The sequence below is a fragment of the Pantherophis guttatus genome, chromosome 17, assembly GCF_059756535.1.
Source record: "Pantherophis guttatus breed Tessera chromosome 17, ASM5975653v1, whole genome shotgun sequence".
Lineage (NCBI taxonomy): Eukaryota > Metazoa > Chordata > Lepidosauria > Squamata > Colubridae > Pantherophis > Pantherophis guttatus.
In genome coordinates this window covers 10,799,080-10,819,149 of record NC_142079.1, presented here as the reverse complement: position 1 = coordinate 10,819,149, position 20,070 = coordinate 10,799,080, and the positions used below count along the sequence as shown (strand labels likewise).

Genomic DNA, 20,070 nt, shown 5'->3' with positions numbered 1-20,070 from the left:
CACTCCCTTCTAATACTGATGATGTTGCCTAGTTAAGGCAATGAAACATCTGCAAGAAAACCACCAAGCTCAGAGAGCACCAAGGACCCCAGAGTTCTCCTCCTCCTCCTCCTCCTCCTCCTCCTCCTCCTCCTCCTCCCTCCTCCTCCTCCTGCTCCCCCACCCCACCCCACTCCCTTCTAATACTGATGATGTTGCCTAGTTAGGGCAATGAAACGTCTCCAAGAAAATCACCAAGCTCAGAGAGCACCAAGGACCCCAGAGTTCCCTCCCTTCCTTCCTTCCTTCCTTCCTTCCTTCCTTCCTTCCTTCCTTCCTTCCTTCCTTCCTTCCTTCCTTCCTTCCTTCCTTCTATCCATCCTTCCATCGATCCATTGATCCATTCATCCATGGTGCACAGTGGTTAGAATGCAGGCTAACTCTGTTGGCTGCCAGCAGTTCAATCCTGACTGGCTCAAGGTTGACTCAGCCTTCCATCCTTTTGAGGTGGGTAAAATGAGGACCCAGGTTGTTGGGGGCAACAGGCTGACTCTGTAAACCGCTTAGAGAAGGCTGTAAAAGCACTGTGAAGCCCATATATAAGTGCTGTTGCTATTGCCCTTCCTTCCTTCCTTCCTTCCTTCCTTCCTTCCTTCCTTCCTTCCTTCCTTCCTTCCTTCCTTCCTTCCTCCTCCTCACACATCCCACTCCCTTCTAATATTGATGATGTTGCCTAGTTTGGGCAATGAAACGTCTCCAAGAAAACCACCAAGCTCAGAGAGCACTGAGTTAGGATGAGACAGAACAAAATGGAGGCCCCTTCCCAGCTTTCTGCACATCTGAGAATTAGGATTGGGGAGACTGAAGTGTGAAAGTGTAGAAGCATAGAGGCAATGTGCCAAACAGCTCAACTTTTTTCTGCAGGGTCTAAACTAGAGATTTCTATCCAGTCTGCAAATTACTTCTAAACAATATAAATCAAGTCTGTTTCCATTAGAGATCTGCTTACACGGAGGGAAAAAAAGTACTGTAATAAAAATACTTCATTTGTTTATCATAAAACCATACATATTCATATACATATACATATACATATACATATACATATACATATACATATACATATACATATACATATGCATATGCATATGCATATACACACTCACACACTATGTTTTCCCCAAAATAAGACTCGACAGGAAAATAAGCCCTAGCATGATTTTTCAGGATACTTGTAATATAAGCCCTACCCCCAAAATAAGCCCCAGTTAAGATCATTAGCCAGGCAGATATATTTAGTAATATACACTGCTCAAAAAAATAAAGGGAACCCAAGCAGAAGACATCCAAGATCTGAATGAATGAATGAAATAGCCTTATTAAATACTTCGTTCATTACATACAGTAGTTTTGTGTTCCCTTTAGTTGTTTGAGCAGTGTATAAACTACTGTATGTAAAGAACAAAGTATTTAATAAGGCTATTTCATTCATTCAGATCTCGGATGTCTTCTGCTTGTGTTCCCTTTGTTTTTTTGAGCAGTATATTTCCCCCCAAAATAAGACATCATCTGAAAATAAGCCCTAATGCATCTTTTGGAGCAAACATTAATGTAAGACTCGGTCTTATTTTCGGGGGAACACGGTGTGTGTGTGTGTGTGTGTGTGTGTACACACACCCACGCACACACCCACACACACACACACCCCATATTTTTCAGAGCATAAGATGCACCTTTCCCCCCCCCCAAAAAAGAGGGGTGAAAATCTGGGTGCATCTTATACTATGAATGTAGCCCCTGCCCAGCTTCTCAAACGGAGGTTTCAGAGGCTGAAAAAAGCATCAGAAACAAAGCTTCAGAAAAAAAGCTTTCAAATAGAGCTTCAGAGGCTTTTTTTCTGAAGCTCTGTTTCGGAGGCTTTCAGAGGCAGGAAAAAAAGTTTTTTCTGAAACTGAGTTACAGAAGTTTCAAAGGCAGAAAAAAAAAGCAAAAAAAAAAAAAAAAAAAAGCAAGGCACAGAGCTCACAACCAAGGAACCTGTTGCTAAAATTCACCTCTGGGAACAGCTGATTGGGGGTATTCCGGGATGCCGATCCACCTGCCAATCAGCTTGTTCTCTTATTTTTCTTCCCAAAAACTAAGGTACATCTTATACTCCGGTCCATATATACTATATATAGGAGGCGAAGGGGAAAATAAATTAAGGGGAAGAGAGGGAAAAAATTGGGGGGGGGGGTTCTATTTGGTTTATATATCATTCTTTCAACGGCTGAGGAATCTTTTATAACTTCTCTCTTTCTAACTCCTCATTGAGAGAACTAAGTTAAAAATTAGCGACTTGCCTCAAGGTTCTTCAGTGAATCTGTGTCGAAGTAGGAAGCGGCGTTTAAATTTCCCAACAATAAAAACAATTGCCTGTGGTTAACAAACATAGTTTAGGGGAAACGTATTCTGTCTCATTTTTTTTTCTTCCCTTGCCGTTCCAACCGTGTTCCATGGCTCAGGGTAGTTTGCGGCAATTAAAAGCAGAAAATAAACAGAATAAAGCCAGGGTGTGAAAATGAGAAACGAGCTTTAGCAGGGAATAGACATCTAAACTGAAGATCCCTCAGCTAAAAAAAAGGGGGGGAGGGGAAATCACAGGCCCAGCAAAAGGAAAGCAAATACAAATAAGTAAGCCCTCGACTTACGACCGTTGCTAAGCGAGACATTGATTAACTGAGTTTTGCCCTGTTTTACAACCTTGCCTGCCACATTTGGGAAGTGGATCACTGCGGTTGTTAAGTTAGTCACATGGTTGTTAAATGAATCTGGCATCACCACTGGCTGTTCTTGTCAGGAGGTCGCAAAAGGGGGATCATGAAACCCCGGGATACTGCAAACCGTCGTAAATATGAGTCACCGAAGCCAAGCTTCAGTGAATTTTGATTACGTGACCTGGGGATGCTACAATGGTCGTAAACACGAAAAACGGTCATAACCTATAATTCCCCAAATGTAAGAATTCAACTTCCAGGCTCTACAACAAGAGAATAAAGAGCTGCGGTGGCACAGTGGTTAGAGTGCAGTACTGCAGGCTGCTTCTGCTGACTGCTGGCTGGCTGGCTGCAATTTGGCAGTTTGAATCTCACCAGGGTCAAGGTTGACTCAGCCTTTCCATCCTTCCAAGGTGGGTAAAACGAGGACCCAGATTGTTGGGGGCAAGAGGCTGACTCACTAAACCACATAGAGAGGGCTGAAAAGCACTGTGAAGCGGTATATAAGTCTAAGGGCTATTGTCCTTCCTCCCTTCCTTCCTTCCTTCCTTCCTTCCTTCCTTCCTTCCTTCCTTCCTTCCTTCTTCCCTCCCTCCCTCCCTCCCTCCCTCCCTCCCTCCCTTCCTTCCTTCCTGGTACCCGTGCCCGGTATGACTCAATGCCAGAGGCGCACAGAACGCTGTTACCATCCCACCAAAGGTGGTCCCTATTTTTCTACTTGCATTTTTAACGTGAATTTTTTACCCATCATTTAGAAACCATCAAACCTACCTTGGAAAACCTATTCAATAAACTGATTTTTGTTTGTCAATTAAAAAGAGATGGAAGCAAGCTGGCAACTGAATGGCGAGACACATCGCACTGTGTGCCCCAGAAATAGGAGAGGGACCAATTATTCATGGTAATCATTGCCTGTTTGAGATGTTCCTCCATCTTATGCTTGACACAACTGTGACATGAGTAGCTCCGATGCTCCCAATTCTCATCTGAATCGGTGTGCTTTACACAGCCCTACACCAGTTTAATTGTGACTGAAGCTGAAGTAGGATACTTTGTCTTATAAATGCCTCTCAAACTTTTGCGAAGTATCATTGAAGTATGTCCCAAAGGTGCTTTTTCAAGAGACAACTGGGCTTTGTTTTTCTTTGAAGACGTTTCCCTTCTCACCCAAGTGCAAATGGGCTGAAAGAGGGGTCAAAGAGGCCATCTATGTCAAAAGTGAACAGCTCTCTCTCAACGGAGGGGGAGGGATATGACATCGTCTGTCTCCAGTCTACAACACAGTCCGTTCAGCAGTTCCAAGAAGGCTCCACACTCATTTGCACCACGCAGGTGACCCAGAGGACACATATAATCCTCCAAGTGGCCTCAATGACCCTCTAAAAGGATGCAAATGACCAGCTGACTGCAAGGAATATAAATCCTTCCCTTCCCCATGATCCAGTCAGAACGGAAGAAGCTTCTTGGATGAGAAGGGAAACGTCTTCAAAGAAAAACAAGAAAGTCCAGTTGCCTCCTGAAAAAAGCACCTTTGGAACAACTATGCTGAGAATCTCCACAGAAATCATTGAAGTATGATGTGTCTTAAGCTTTTATATTGAACTGTAAAATCAAACGCTCCTATCAAATAGTGGACATTTAAAAAGAGAGAGAGAGAGAGAGAGTAGGACCAATAGTTTGGGTCAGCTTGATTTAAACCATGCAATAACCGGGATTTAATTTATATACATCAAATTAGTGTTTTTTTTAATTATTATTAAACAACAGTTTTGGTCACCACACTATAAAAAAGATGTTGAGACTCTAGAAAGGGTGCAGAGAAGAGTAACAGGATGATCAGGGGACTGGAAGCTAAGACATATGAAGAAGGGTTGCAGGAACTGGGCATGGCTAGTCTAGTGAAGAGAAGGACCAGGGGAGACAGGATAGCATCTTCCAATATCTCAGGGGCTGCCACAGAGAGGAGGAAGGGGGTCAAGCTATTTTCCAAAGCACCTGAAGGCCAGGCAAGGAATAATGGATGGAAACCGATCAAGGAGAGATTCAACCTGGAAATAAGGAGGAATTTCCTGACAGTGAGATCAATCAATCAATGGAACAGAAGTTGCCTTCAAAAGTTGTCGGAGCTTCATCATTGGAAGCTTTCAAGAAAAGATTGGACGGCCATTTGTCAGAAATGGTGTAGGGACTCCTGCTTAGGCGGGGGGTTGGACTAGATGACCTATAAGGTACCTTCCAACTCTGTTAATCTGTTATCTGTTACCCTCTTCCAGGTAGTGTAAGAGGAGGGGTGATAGAATAAGAAACTGGAAAAGCTTACATTTGCCCTCATGTGAACTAGGAACAGTAATGGTAGCTAATAGGTTAAAGAACTGCTGAAGAACAGCAGAAAGCAGGATAATTTTACTGCTAATATAGCAGTCCAATCTGTTCCTGTTAATCCAGTTTTAGAACTTGAAAAGTGCTTTATGGCATTCATTGGCTCTGGAGACACAACCGAAAGGACACCATTAGTCATTAAAAAAAAAAAGTGGCTTCAGAATTAAATATTTCTTCCTTTTAGTTCCCTGGGCCTCCGTTCAAGTAATTTGGGCTAAGCGTCCATGTGCTTTGGCCCACCATGGAGCCTGGTTTTTGTAGTCATCTCCAACTTTTTAACGATGACCAGCTGTTCTCACACACAGCTCTTCTCATCTTATAGCATCAAGCCACCAACTAAGACGGTGTGAAGGAGCTGCCACAAAGTAATCCTACTGCATTGCTTCAAACAGATGGGTTCGTCTGTGGTGTTGGCAAAAGAACTGTGAATACCAAGGAGCAGCTGGTGTGGAGTCACTTTGAGGGAAGGGACTTAGCCAAAATTTGTATCCTCCCTCCCCCCTCCCCCCTATTGCTTGGCAATGATTACTCAGTCAAACACATCATTGTCCCAACAAGACAACATCCCATGTTCTACCTTCATTTCATCACCAAGCATCAATGGGATGAGCCTTGATGGTAATGGGACCACACCCCAAACCAAATGAGCCCATCCTTTCCCTTGTATCTTCCACCACCTAGGGAAGGTGTCCTTATCAATGGCATAAAACAGCCGATCTCCACAACTTCACATTACAAGATCTCAGTATCTTCCCTTCTCCAAACATGCTCTCAATTCTGCAAATTCAGTTCATGTACACAGAGATGTACACAGTCCATGCAATGAGAAACCAAGGAGTGCACCTTTACATACAAGCCCGTTTTACAGAGAGGAAATGAAGGCTGAGAAGTTACATCAGGTGAGACCACCAAAAGACATGGACCCAGTAATGTGTGAGGAGCTGGCCACAGATTTTTGAATTGTAACTCTAGTCCTCCGGCCAAATTGAATGAAAATCTCCTTGGAACAAACTGAAATGGTAAAATAAACCTGCTGATGTAGATTTGGCTACGTATAGTTTGAGTTTTGTTGGTTATCCAGATTGTTTGCAGGGGCATTTAAAAAATAATTGATAGCAAGTCAGAATTACTGCATTAACCCCAACTTAGCTCCTCTTGTTAAAAGTTTAGTGCCAGCTCAACATGGAATTCCAGAATAAATAATGCCCAGAAGGGACATGGGTCTGAAATTCCCATGTTTTAATCCACTTTTGCTCAACCTTAGTCAATTCAGTGACTGGATAGAAGATATTACAGCCTGTCCAAGCTTTAGAAAACTCCACAATGTGCATATGAACACCGTGTCTCTGACTCACATTTTCATACCTTTAGCAAGCTATTAGGTAGCACTATTCAGCAATCAAATATCCCCTCCCCCTCCCCCAAATTTGCTCAGCCAACTGCCCCGATGCTCCCCTCCCTTCCTCACCATTGAGTTGGTTGTACACCACTTCCTCCAGATGATCCAACCGTTGCAGGATGGCTTCCCTGTCCAGCACAGCTCCCACTTTGGCATTCCGTCCCCTCATCCGTCGGTCGGCGCTCCGGACGATTTGCACCAGCTCCTGGGAGCGGTCCTGGATCCTGCAGTAGACCGAGAAAAGGATGATGCCCACGAAAACCAAAATGTTCACCGTCAATAAAGTTTTGATTTTCCTGGCAACCGCCATGGAAGCTGCTGGGTCAAGAAGGATGTCAAGGCATGGCAGCTTTGGGAAGCTGCGGCAGCATCCGAGGCAAGCAGTCCCTGCCCGTGGATGGTGGAAGGAAGGGCTGAGGAGGAGGAGGGGGGGCAGCTGGGGAATGGGGGTGGGAGAAAGAGGGCAGTAGGAAGTCCTGAGATATTCCCCTTCCCACGACTTCTGGATGCGAGAGAGGAAGGGGGCAGCCCAAGGCGAGTCAACGCATTGCCGGCGACAAGGAGCTGTCCGTTTCAGCACCACGGCGTTCCAAGCAGCCGCCGCTGTACCACCTTCTCCTTCGGCGTCTGTTTCTCAGACCCCCTTCTCAGACCGTGTCTCTCTTGGAGGCTCTAGAAAGGGGAAGGGGCTGAGGACCCCCTTGGCTGACGATGAAGGGGGGTGAGGCACGCCCGGGCGGAGTAGGGAGGGGAGGGGAGGGGAGGGGGGGCACCCAGAAGCAAGGACACAGCGCCGACGCAAGGCCAGCCAGCTTGGGCAGAAGAGGGAGAGGTGGTGAACGGGATGCGCCCACAGCTGGAACGAGTGTCAGGGTTGGGGAGGGGGGAGGGAGGGAGGCGGCGAAGGTGAGGAGGGGATGCGATCCTGCGCGGTGGTTGCCTGCCTGCCTGCCTGCCCGCCTGCCTCCCCTTGCGCGCGTCCTCGCACGCCTGCGTGCGCGGGGGTGATGGGCTCGGTTGCTGGCCCTCTCTTGCCTCGCTCCCCGCGCACAGCGCAGGGGCGAAGTCACGTGGCATATTGGGTGGGTGGGGAGGGGGGGAAAGGAGGGAGGAGTGGTGTGGGGGGGGGGACGAGGGAGGAAAACTCTCCTGCGTTGAGGGATCGGCTCCCCTGCGGGCTGGGTGGGGGGGGAGATCTCTCCATCCTGTCTTCCTCCCCCTGCAAGACAAAGAGGGAGATGGAACGGCGCTGCTGGGTTATCTTGCTCAACCCCCGTGTTAACCGGTAGTTTTGGGGGGGGGGGTTTCCCCCCGAAATGGTTTTGTCCGTACGAGTTGGGGAGAGGTAGGTATCCCCTTCCTTGCCCGTGCTAGATCGCGATGCCAACAGCTATGCCTGTCCAAACACCAAGCCTCGGAGTATGCAAAGGATTATATTATTTCTCCCTTCTCCAATGCTGTGAACCATCTCTTCGCTCCTTTCTGCAGAAGCTAGCATTTGATGGCTCACATCCCTTTAGGGCTGCCGCTTCTGGGTTGAATTAGGTGGCACAAAACCTTCGGTCAGTTGCTGGATTGGCCCTGGATAGGAAACATCTGTCCTTCTGTCAAATCATCCGTCACTAAAAAAACCACATCCATAGCCCCCTTTTTTAGAATTTATTTTTCTTTCTCCTAAAGCTTTCCAAAATCTGAGATTCTGCTAAGTTTCCTGCAGGCTCCCTCCTATGAATCGATGCTCTGTGGTGTTCAAGATAATATGCTTAATGGGAAGTGGGCAAGGTAAGTGTGCCGTGTGGGAATGCCACAAACCAGGCAGCAGTTGTGGGTTGCTTTGGGTTCAGCTAACCCTCCTGGTCAAGTCAGGAAAGATGGATTGGGAAACCTCTCTTGCAGCTGACATCAGAGAGATGAAATCCTAAACCAGCCCAGAGAAAATGGGGCAGCTCTAGGAACTCTTTCTCTGTTGGTGACATTTAGAATAAGAATAGGAATAGGAATAGGAATAGGAATGGGAATGGGAATGGGAATAGAATAGAATAGAATAGAATAGAATAGAATAGAATAGAATAGAATAGAATAGAAGAGTTGGAAGGGACCTTGGAGGTCTTCTAGTCCAATCCCCTGCTCAGGCAGGAAACCCTACAACACTTCAGACAAATGGTTATCCAACCTCTTCTTAAAAACTTCCAGTGTTGGCGCATTCACAACTTCTGGAGGCAACTTCTGTTCCAATGATTAATTGTCCTAACTGTCAGGAAATTTCTCCTTAGTTCTAGGTTGCTTCTCTCCTTGATTAGTTTCCACCCATTGCTTCTTGTTCTACCCTCAGGTGCTTTGGAGAATAGTTTGACTCCCTCTTCTTTGTGGCAGCCCCTGAGATATTGGAACACTGTTATCCTGTCTCCCTTAGTCCTTCTTTTCATTAAACTAGACATACCCAGTTCCTGCAACCGTTCTTCATATGTTTTAGCCTCCAGTCCCATTTCCCTCCTATTTTGACTATATAAGATCTGGAATAGGGGAAGAATGGGGTTGGGGGTTGCTAAGCCTCCCTTGAGTGGGGCCACCAGAGACTTCGGTACATTTTTTTCTCCATTTTTTTTTAAAGGAAGTAAAAGTCATCCAAAGGGCCATTATGAGTTTAACTGGGGGAAATCTGTGATTATGTGCTTCTGGCAAAGTAATTTTTTCAAACTAGGTCAATCATATCATCTATTACAGCCATGGATTAGTACAGAGAGAATAGCTAGATTCAGAGATTCCACTAAGCCATCACGGAATCCTGTGGCTTCCCTGATTTATTCTTTTTTTAAACTCAAAATATCAGACACTTTTGATCATTTTTTTTTTGTGTATACCTATCATTTTTGATACCCGCATAACTCTATCAAAAAGTGCTGGACCACTCAACCCAGTATAGCACGACCAAACACAATGAAAAGGATAACACTATCAAAACATCTCAGAAGCAACTGTAGTGTAGGAAGTTAGCACCCACCCCGTTCCTAGAGGAATGAAATATTTTGGGAAATATTAAAAAGGCAGAATATTATGTTACCCTGGATGAGAAATGGAGAAGCATGTTTTAAAGATGAAGCAGCTCCCATCTTCCTGCCCCCACCCTTTGTCAATGGGCCAGAGGCAGAAACTCAATCTTTGTCAATGGACCATCATCTGCAACACAATAGGACCCATCTAGCAACAGAAACTAGCACAATAGGACCCATCTAGCAGCAGAAACTCACCACATGGCACCTGGGAAGATTGCATCACCCAGCAAGACTCAACCAAGCCTGGGACTCAAAAGACAACCTACAAAATGTTCAACAACTTTCCATATCTTGGACGTGTAGGAAGTTAGCACCCACCTCTCTCCTAGAAAAATGAAATATTCTAGGAAATAGTTTAAAAGGCAGAATGTTGAGATGGGATGAGAAAAGGAGAAACATGCTCTTGGAAAGCAGCCCCCACCTTTGTTAATAGCCCCAGAAAGGCAAAAGACATCTTATCTACAACACAAAAGACCTTCAGCTCCAGGGTGATGGGATTAAGACATGGGCCTCAGGACAAGATAGGATTAGCCCTCTACCCATCTCACCACATGGCACCTGGGAAGATGCAAGATCACCCAGGAAGGCTCAACCAAGCTTGGGACTCAGGACAGCCCCTGCATGGCCTCATGGGAATCTGACAACCAATCAGAATGCAAACTCAAATTCAAAGCCCAACAGAGGTCATAAAATCAAGGCACTCTCAGCATCTCTGCCTTTTTTCTGCTCAGGAAGTCAAGCCATGTGATCCTATTCATCGATAAATCTTTCCAAGCAACTTCCATGAATCCAGTGTCTTTTCCCCCCACTTGAAACTGAACCCAGATGGACATTTCTTCCAACACAACCTAAAGACAATTACAACCATGTGGCATCATTGTAGCACACCAAGAAGAAGAAGAAAAATAAGAATCTTCTTCAACATACAGTGCAAGGACTTGTAGAAAGTTAACACCCACCCCGTCTCCTAGAAGAATGAAATATTTTGAGAAATATTAAAAAGGCAGAATATTATATTTTCCTAAAGGGAAAAAGGGACATGGTGGCTCAGTGGCTAAAGATGCTGAGCTTGTCGATCAAAAGGTTGGCAGTTCAGCGGTTCGAATCCCTAGCGCTGCGTAACGGGGTGAGCTCCCGTGACTTGTCCCAGCTTCTGCCAACCTAGCAGTTCGAAAGCATGTAAAAAATGCAAGTAGAAAAATAGGGACCCACGTTTGGTGGGAAGATAACAGCATTCCATGCGCCTTTGGCAGTGAGTCATGCCGGCCACATGACCACGGAGACGTCTTCGGACAGCGCTGGCTCTTCGGCTTTGAAATGGAGATGAGTTTGAAACGCCTCCTAAAGTCAGGAATGATTAGTACATATGTGCGAGGGGAACCTTTACCTTTAAAGGGAGAAATATGCTCTTGGAGACAGAAAGCAGCCTCCACCTTTCTTAATAGCCCTCAGCAGATGTCAGCACTTAAGAGATAGATAGCTCTATTCATAAGCAAATTCCCTGCAGCAAGGTCTGAACAAAGGTAGGATTAGCCCTCAGCCACAATAGGAATTGCCCAACAAGCCCCTTCATTGCATCAGCCCAAACTTCAATCAAACCTAGCTCAGACAAACTCCTAGGATTTGTACATGGCACCATGGGAGTCTGACAACAGCCAGTAGAATACATGTTCTTGCATAGGAACAGGAAGCTCAAGTTCAAAGCCGAAGAGAAGGTATAAATACCCCCCACTCTCAACTCCATGTGGTCAGCTGCCCAGAATCACATGTGCTTGGTGGTTCTGCTTCATCAATAAATGGACCCTCTTTCCAATCAGCCTTCAGCCTCCATTTTGTCTCCAGTGCCTTTCTCCCCGCTTGGAACTGAACCAGATGGATATTACTTCCAACAGACTGTAATGGTCACTGCATAGGACCACAGTCAGAAGGCATGATGAAAGCATTTTAATCTCATAATACATGGACAGGCTCAATCATAGTTTCAACTGGGAAACCGTAAGCATCTTAAATCAAGCAAAATCAAGCAAAAAGGTGCTGCAGATGTCTTGAAAAACTGGGCATTCAGACAAATCAGCCATCAACAGGCAGGTAGAGATAAACCACATTTACACACCATTCAAAAGAGACAATAGAAAAGCCGAGAAGGAAACAAAAAGACCAGAACACATCTTTTCCAGCAGCCTACACCCAGATAAGCAGGGATTAACACCAGCCAAACAATCAAGCAGAAAACAATATTGTAATCAAGGTAGTACCAAGGATCAACCCAAGCCCCACTAACACCGCAAGGGAAGATACTCAGTGGTGGGATTCAAGTAATTTAACAACCGGTTCTCTGCCCTAATAATTTCTTCCAACAACCAGTTTGCCAAACTGCTCAGAAAGTTAACAACCGGTTCTCCCGAAGTGGTGCAAACTGGCTGAATCCCACCACTGAAGATACTGTATGTAAACAGGGAGCCGGCACCACACTCCCTTGCACTGATGATGTCGCCCAGTCAGGTAACGAAATGTCGGCAAGCAAATAACCAAGCTTGGAGAGCACTAAGGACTCCACAATTAACATATCGTATGACTCGTATTATTGCAATTCGTTTGTTTTTTGTTCAATCACATCCCATTTTTGGAGACTGTTCTGGAATAGTCCCGGCAGTTTTCTTGGCAAGGTTTTTCAGAAGTGGTTTGCCATTGCCTCCTTCCTAGGGCTGAGAGAGAGTGACCGGCCCAAGGTCATCCAGCTGGCTTTGTGACTAAAGTGTGGGACTAGAACTCATACTCTGTTCTGCCCCAGCTACGGATCCCAAAGAATGCAGCACACACAAACTCTATACAAAGCTTATTTACTCAAAATAACTTAGTCTTTATCATTCAAAGGCTGTTAATGAACTGTCTTCACAGCCTACCAGAATTCTAAGATAAGGTAATCACAGTCTTACTAGAGTTGGCAGAAAGCCCAGAAGCAGTTTTGTAGACAGGAAAGAGAGTGAACTAAAGTTGTTCTCTACAGCTTGTTGCAATCGGCGTTCCTTTTTAAATAGGCTAAGGGAGTGGCCAATTAGCTCCAAGCCTTACTCTCAAGGAGACCTCCTCCTGAGGAGCCATTCTTGCCTTTTGGCAGCTCTGCACACCCGTGCATTGAGAAGAGGCTCCTCCGCTTCGTCCTCTTCACTTATGGGAGCTTCTGGAGGTTCTGAAGGCCCTGGCTGAATCCCCGCCCCTGGCACCATATCTTCTCCAGCCTCCTCACTATCCGACTCGAGCGCCAGCTGCATAGGCTGCTGATGCAGCACCACACCAGCCTCCTCGTTGTCAGAATCAGCTACAATCTGCACAGGCCGCTGACGGGCCACAACACACTCTCCCAGTTTTTAGCTTAATGCCTTAGCTATTACGCTAAGCTGTCTTTCTTTCTCTTTCAAAAAAAAACAAAAACCCCAAACCAAATATAATTCAATGTAATCTGTGAATTTATACAATGAGCTTTGGTTGGCCTTAGCTATTGTGTACCATGTCTGTGCAGAGATTTTTGCTACCGGTTCTCCGAACTACCCGCTGCCATTGCTACCGGATCGAGCGATCTGGTCCGAACTGGGAGCATTTCACCTCTGCCCCAAGTTAACCGTAATGTTGCAACCAACTGTCACATGAATAAAATTTCAATGAAAACAAAAATGCATTTGATAGCAGAAAACACATCGCATCAATCGTTGGACGTCTTACAATTATTGAATGGTTTAATTTCCTATTTTTTGATATATATATTAGAGCATCACCTACTGGTGATATTTTAGTTAAAAACCTGATAATGTGGCTTCTTTATGGTAAACGTGCTAAGCCCGCAGATCGCATAGCAATGAGTTTACGCAGCTAAAAACGAGAGAGATCTTTGCAACCTAAATCAGTTTGGTGATGGGCATGCAAAACTTGAAAACCTATTTTAAAAGAATCCCCTGCATTTGAGAAAAGGAGCTCATCAGAGAGAAAACATGGCTGAACTTGTCTTTGTTGATGTATCTTATAAAATTCTTGGACATGGTACCAAGTGCCCTGATGACAATGGGTAGTATCACTGTTACATGTTTCATCCATAAGCGCGTAGTTTAGATGGCCAGGTTGCGATATTTCGTGATTTTTTTTCCAGTTCTGCATTCACATTTGCTACATTCACATATTAAATGTGAAACAGTTTCGAGTTTGTCGTTGCAAAGTCGGTAGTTTGGTTTGTCAGTGGATTTTTGCATCTTCTGGATATTATTATTATTATTATTATTGTTATTATTATTATTATTGTTGTTTTGTTGTTGTTGTTGTTATTATTATTATCTCTTATTCATTAAACATGAGACTCAGTCAACTGAACATTTAAAAATGTGCCACAAATACGATTGAGTGGTGCTAATGGTTGATACTGGTTGCTGCCAGCATCCTAGGTATTAACCAATTCTTCCTCTTCCTCTTCCTCTTCCTCTTCTTCTTCTTATTATTATTATGACAGTATACACAGCAAACGAGATGACCATGCTGGATTTCGTATCCCAAATCACTAGTCGAACACTTCCCAAGCGTTTAGGACTGCGTGATGTATCGGCGGATTATGCGAGCAGATCCCAGATCTCGTCAGCGCCAATTGTTTTTAAGTGCTTGCCCAGGTCTTTAGGCACAGCACCCAGAGTGCCGAGTACCACTGGGACCACCTGCACTGGTTTATGCCAGAGTCTCTGCAGTTCGATTCTCAAGTCCTGATATCTGGTGACTTTTTCAAGTTGTTTCTCGTTGATTCTGCTGTCACCAGGTATGGCAATGTCGACAATCCACACTTTTTTCTTTTCCACAATCGTGATATCCGGGGTATTGTGTTCCAAAACTTTGTCAGTCTGTATTCGGAAGTCCCACAGTAGTTTTGCATGCTCATTTTCAACCACTTTTTCAGGATGATGATGATGATGATGATGATGATGATGATGATGATGATGATGATTAATTGATTGGTTCGATTTATATGCCGCCCTTTTCCGGAGACTCAAGGTGGCTTACAATGCGTTAAGCAATAGCCTTCATACTTTTGTATATACCTGCTTAGTAGGGCTTTTGCCCCCCCCCAAGCAGTGTTCTTTTTTATACAAAGTCAGCTTATTGCCCCCACAATCCAGGTTGTTGTTGTTGTTGTTGTTGTTGTTGTTGTTGTTGTTGTTGTTGTTGTTGTTGTTGTTGTTGTTGTTGTTGTTGTTGTTCTTCTTCTTCTTCTTCTTCTTCTTCTTCTTCTTCTTCTTCTTCTTCTTCTTCTTCTTCTTCTTCTTCTTCTTCTTCATCTTTATCTTTTTCTTTTTCTTTTTCTTTTTCTTTTTCTTTTTCTTTTTCTTTTTCTTCTTCTTCTTCTTCTTCTTCTTCTTCTTCTTCTTCTTCTTCTTCTTCTTCTTCTTCTTCTTCTTCTTCTTCTTCTTCTTCTTCTTCTTCTTCTTTTCTTCTCCTCCTCCTCCTCCTCCTCCTCCTCATCATCATCATTATTATTATTATTATTATTGTCTCTCTCTCTGATGCATCCAAAGCATTCCCAGGCTCTTTTTTTTTCAATCCTGAGGCTTTAATCCACAACCAATTTGCTCCAGAGAATGTCTTTGAGATCAACGAAAAAGATTTGAAATAAGAGCCTTTGCTTTATTGCTCCAACCTAGCTAAAAAGTTCAAGTTGAGATTTGTGTCTTTGAAGTCCTTAAAAGACTGCAGAGATACAGATAAATACTTGAGCGGATAGAAATAACGCCAAACAGGAAACACAACTGAAAAGCATGGCTTATTTCAAACCAGGTTGGACACTCAGTGAATATCCAGGAATCATTTCAAAATATAGTTCTCCATACAAGTTGTTCCTCTCACATTTATGTCACGTTTACTGTAAGAAGTAAATTGTCTTTTGGTTTGATGAGTGGCCGTGGGCTTTTTTCTTTTTTCCTGGCTGAACCAGAAAAGACGTGTTTTTTTTTTTTTAGTACAATCAATATTTGCTCTCCTTGATTTTCCAAAAGACACTTGGGCGTGGTGTGTGTTGCAAAGTCGAATTAAGGTGAAGTTGGAGCTGTATTGCTGGAGTTTTCTCAGAAAAACAGAGTGGCACCAATAAAGGAGATTATTTGTAGCTCGGGGTTGAAATGAGGGGTCCTTTCTGAGCTTGGTTGTTTTCCTGCAGACGTTTCATGACCCAAATTAGGCAACATCATCCGTTTGGATAATGAAACGTCTGCAAGAAAACAACCAAGCCCAGAAAGCCCCAAGGCCTTCCTCCTCCTCCTCCTCCTCCTCCTCCTCCTCCTCCTCCTCCTCCTCCTCCTCTTCTCCTTCTCCTCCTCCTCCTCCTCTTCTTCCTCTTCCTCCTCCTCCTCCTTCTCTTCTCCTCCTCCACTCCTCCTCCCCTCCTCCTCCTCCCCTCCTCCTCCTCTTCTTCTTCCTCTTCTTCTTCTTTTCCTTTTCCTTTTCCTTCTCCTTCTCCTCCTCCACCTCTTCTTCTCCTCCTCCACTCCACCTCCACTTCTTCTTCTCCTCCTCCTCCTCTTCTTCTTCTTCCTCTTCTTCTTCTTTTCCTTTTCCTTCTCCTTCTCCTCCTCCTCCTCCTCCTCCTCCTCCTTCTCCTTCTCCTCCTCCTCCTTCTCTTCCTCTTCCTCCTCCACCTCCACCACTACCCCCACAAACCCCACTCCCTTCTAGCACTGTTGATGTCGTTTGGGTAATGAAACATCTGCAAGAAAACAATCAAACTCAGAAAGCCCCAAGGCCTTCCTCTTCCTCCTCCTCCTCCTCCTCCTCCTCCTCCTCCTCCTCCTCCACTACCACCACAAACCCCACCCTCTTCTAGCACTGTTGATGTCACCTCGTTTGGGTAATGAAGCATCTGCAAGAAAACAACCAAGCTCAAGAGAGCACCAAGGACCCCACAAACATAGAGGTGGACGATAGGACATTTGTCCATCCTTGACTATGAATTGATTGGTCGAACTGCCATTGTCAGTTAGCCGCTGTGGTTCTGCCTGTGCTTGTTGATCCATTCAACCATCGGGTAGAATTATAGTAAGTAAGGGCAAGACACAAAGGAATTGGTGTGAGAGAACCCCTGCTCTTCACATGGTCAAGAACGTGTGAAAGAAGGGGGAGAAGCTAAAATTGGAGAGAAAAATAGCTTTGATGGAGGAGGAGGAGGAAGGGGAGGGAGGGAGGGGGAGAGGAGGAGGAGGAGAGAATTTAAGGTAAACTTTGGTGGTGGACAAGGGACGCGGTGGTTCAATGGCTCAGACGCTGAGCTTGTCGATTGAAAGGTTGGCAGTTCAGCGGTTCAAATCCCTAGTGCCGCGTAACGGGGTGAGCTCCTGTGACTCGTCCCAGCTTCTGCCAACCTAGCTGTTCAAAAGCACGTTCAAAAACTGCAAGTAGAAAAATAGGGACCACCTTTGGTGGGAAGGTAACAGCGTTCCATGCTCCTTTGGCGTTGAGTCATGCCGGCCACACGACCACGGAGACGTCTTCGGACAGCGCTGGCTCTTCGGCTTTGAAACAAGAGATGAGCACCGCCCCCTAGAGTCAGGAATGACTAGCATGTATGTGCGAGGGGAACCTTTACCTTTACCTTGGTGGTGGGCATGGTTGGGTCTGATAAGAGAGGGAAGCATCTTCCCTAAAATTTGGGAATGCTGCAAATTATGAAAGACTAAGGCTTCCATGTGAGTCTACAATGCACAACCTCATTTCCTCCCAAGCAGACAATCACACCTGGGGTGAAAGACCCTCCAGCTACATGACTGATGCCAACGGACACTTGAGGCAGCCTGCAGGCCACTGAGTCACACACCCTGATTCAACATTCCAAGCACAAAAGGCAGGGTTATTGCCTCCCAGCCTACACAGACTATTACCTGATATTCTTCTTAAGCAATATCCATCATGAGATTTTGAGGTCTTTGTTTTATTTCAAGCTACCCCAGATGTTGGAGTTCTGGAAAAAGAAAAGACTTTCAAAGTCTTCTTTAACCAACCTTTCTGCAGTTTTGAAGGATACTACCCAGGATAGCAATAGCAATTGCACTTAGACTTATTTCTAGGTTGAATCTCTCCTTGTTCAGTTTCCATCCGTTATTCCTTGTCTGGCCTTCAGGTGCTTTGGAAAGTTGACCCCTTCCTCTCTGTGGCAGACCCTCAGATATTGGAAGACCCTCAGATATCATGTCTCCCGTGGTCCTTCTCTTCACTAGACTAGCCAGGCCCAGTTCTTGGTCTCCAGTCCCCTCATCGTCTTGGTTGCTCTTCTCTACACTCTTTCTAGAGTCTCAACATCTTTTTTATAATGTGGTGCCAATCCACTCTTCTCTGTGACACCCCTTCTCATTTCTCTGTCTTGTGATTTAATTGATTTGTGATAAATCCATAGTCCTCCCTACCAGTGGTGGGTTTCACATTATGTTACTACCGGTTTGCCCCGCACGCGCACACCCGCTTCATGCACATGTATGCCCAGTCTTCTGTGCATGCACTTGGCCTCAAAATTTGGCCATTACCACCAGATGGATTCATAACTGTCTGACCAATCACACTCAACGTGTAGTCCCCAATGGAACTGCATCTACACGGAGGGAAGCATGCAGTGGGGTACCCCAAGGCTCTGTTTTAGGCCCAGTACACTTCAACATCTTCATCAATGACTTGGATGAGGGGATAGATGGGGAACTCTTCAAATTTGCAGATGACACCAAGCTGGCAGGAATAGCCAACACTCCAGAAGATAGGCTCAAGATACAGAAGGATCTTGACAGACTTATTCTGTTCTGTTCTGTTCTGTTCTGTTCTGTTCTATTCTATTCTATTCTATTCTATTCTATTCTATTCTATTCTATTCTATTCTATTCTATTCTATTCTATTCTATTCTATTCTATTCTATTCTATTCTATTCTATTCTATTCTATTCCATTCCATTCCATTCCATTCCATTCCATTCCATTCCATTCCATTCCATTATTCTATTCTATTCTATTCTATTCTATTCTATTCTATTCTATTCTATTCTATTCCATTCCATTCCATTCCATTCCATTCACGAGCCTAAATAGGATTGCATAGAGCCAGGGTGGGTAGGCAGGTGAGTGGGCCCACCCACTACTGGTTCAGGAGAACCAGTCCAAACCGGCTGAATGCCACCTGTGCTCCCCACATGAACCGATTTCAAGGAGAGGTGCAAAACTTTCCGAATGCCAAAAATAAAAGAGACGAGGAAAAAGGCGATTTTAGAATCAAGCCTCTTCTCCTGCTGATTTTCTAAGAGTAGTGATGGTCTCTGCTCTAATCTATTGCCCATCTCACCGAGATGAGCCTAGGGTAGAATAAGGCAAAATTGGATTTATGATCACTACAGTTATAGATTTTTGGTCTTAAAACTAGTGAAAATTTTAATACGGGGAGAAAGAAAGAAGCCAAAAGTCACTTCCCAATTGTCTCCTGTAAGTTATTTATGATGCTCTGTTTACAAGCATGAAAAATCTCCAGATAAAAACTTTACAGTGTTTCATTATTTTTGGACAGTGTTGTGGTTTTTTTTTTTTTTCACAGAATAGCAACTTGATTAGAAATGAGAACAAACCTTCCATTAGCGGCTAGCAAGGAAAAAATATGAGGAAAAGGAGAAGGGGAGTGTGTGTGTGTGTGTGTGTGTGTGTGTGTCTTTGTGTATACACACACAAACATACACCCATTATGGGTTTAACGGGCCTTGAAGAATTTGTAAATGCAAAGTACTTTAGAAATATGAGTCAGGAAAAGCAGGAAACAGTGTTTACACCAGACTCCTAAAATTCTACAAGCAACTCTCTTTTGAGTTAATCTTGAGTTTCGGGGACTTTATGGACAGTTCTAAAATGTACATCTTTTTGGAGATGGGGTGGAATTGAAACAAATATGACTTCTGCAATAGAGCAGTAAATGTCTGGAACACTCTACCTGATCCTGTTGTTAGTCTCACTAACCCCCATACCTTTTACCTTAAATTGTCTACCGTGGACCTTTCATGTTTCTTAAGAGGTCCGTAAAGGGGGCGTGCATAAGCACATCAGCGTGCCTACCATCCCTGTCCTACTGTCCCCATTTATATGTACTCATTTTATGTGTTTATAGTTATGTTTGGCTTATTTATTTCCTTTTATTTGTGCCAATTTTTTTTCATGTGTCCATGTCTATGTCTATACTGTTACTTGTTTCCTTATACTTGTTGACAAATAAATAAATAAATAATAAATAGATAGATAGAAAGATAGATAGATAGAAAGAAAGAAAGATAGATAGAAAGATAGATAGATAGATAAGGTAGGTAGGAAGATAATAGATAGATAGATAGATAGATAGATAGATAGATAGATAGATAGATAGATAGATAGATAGAGATAGGTAGGTAGGTAGGTAGGTAAGGTAGATGATAGATAGATAGATAGATAGATAGATAGATAGATAGATAAGATAGGTAGATAGATAGATAGA

General features: G+C 44.2%; 1 protein-coding gene across 4 annotated transcripts in view; it reads right to left on the bottom strand.

The window, feature by feature from the left end:
* GALNT9 (polypeptide N-acetylgalactosaminyltransferase 9) overlaps positions 1-20,070 on the bottom strand; it is a 351,950-nt gene that overhangs the window by 116,162 nt on the left and 215,718 nt on the right. For 3 of the 4 annotated variants that reach the window (XM_087880276.1, XM_060683834.2, XM_087880275.1), the window contains exon 4: positions 6,583-6,737. In XM_087880276.1, the coding sequence (XP_087736402.1) occupies positions 6,583-6,682 (100 nt within the window). In that variant the 5' untranslated portion in view covers positions 6,683-6,737. Of the gene's footprint in view, positions 1-6,582; positions 7,584-20,070 lie in introns of those variants that run through there. The other variant, XM_034435835.3, reaches the window with a different exon arrangement.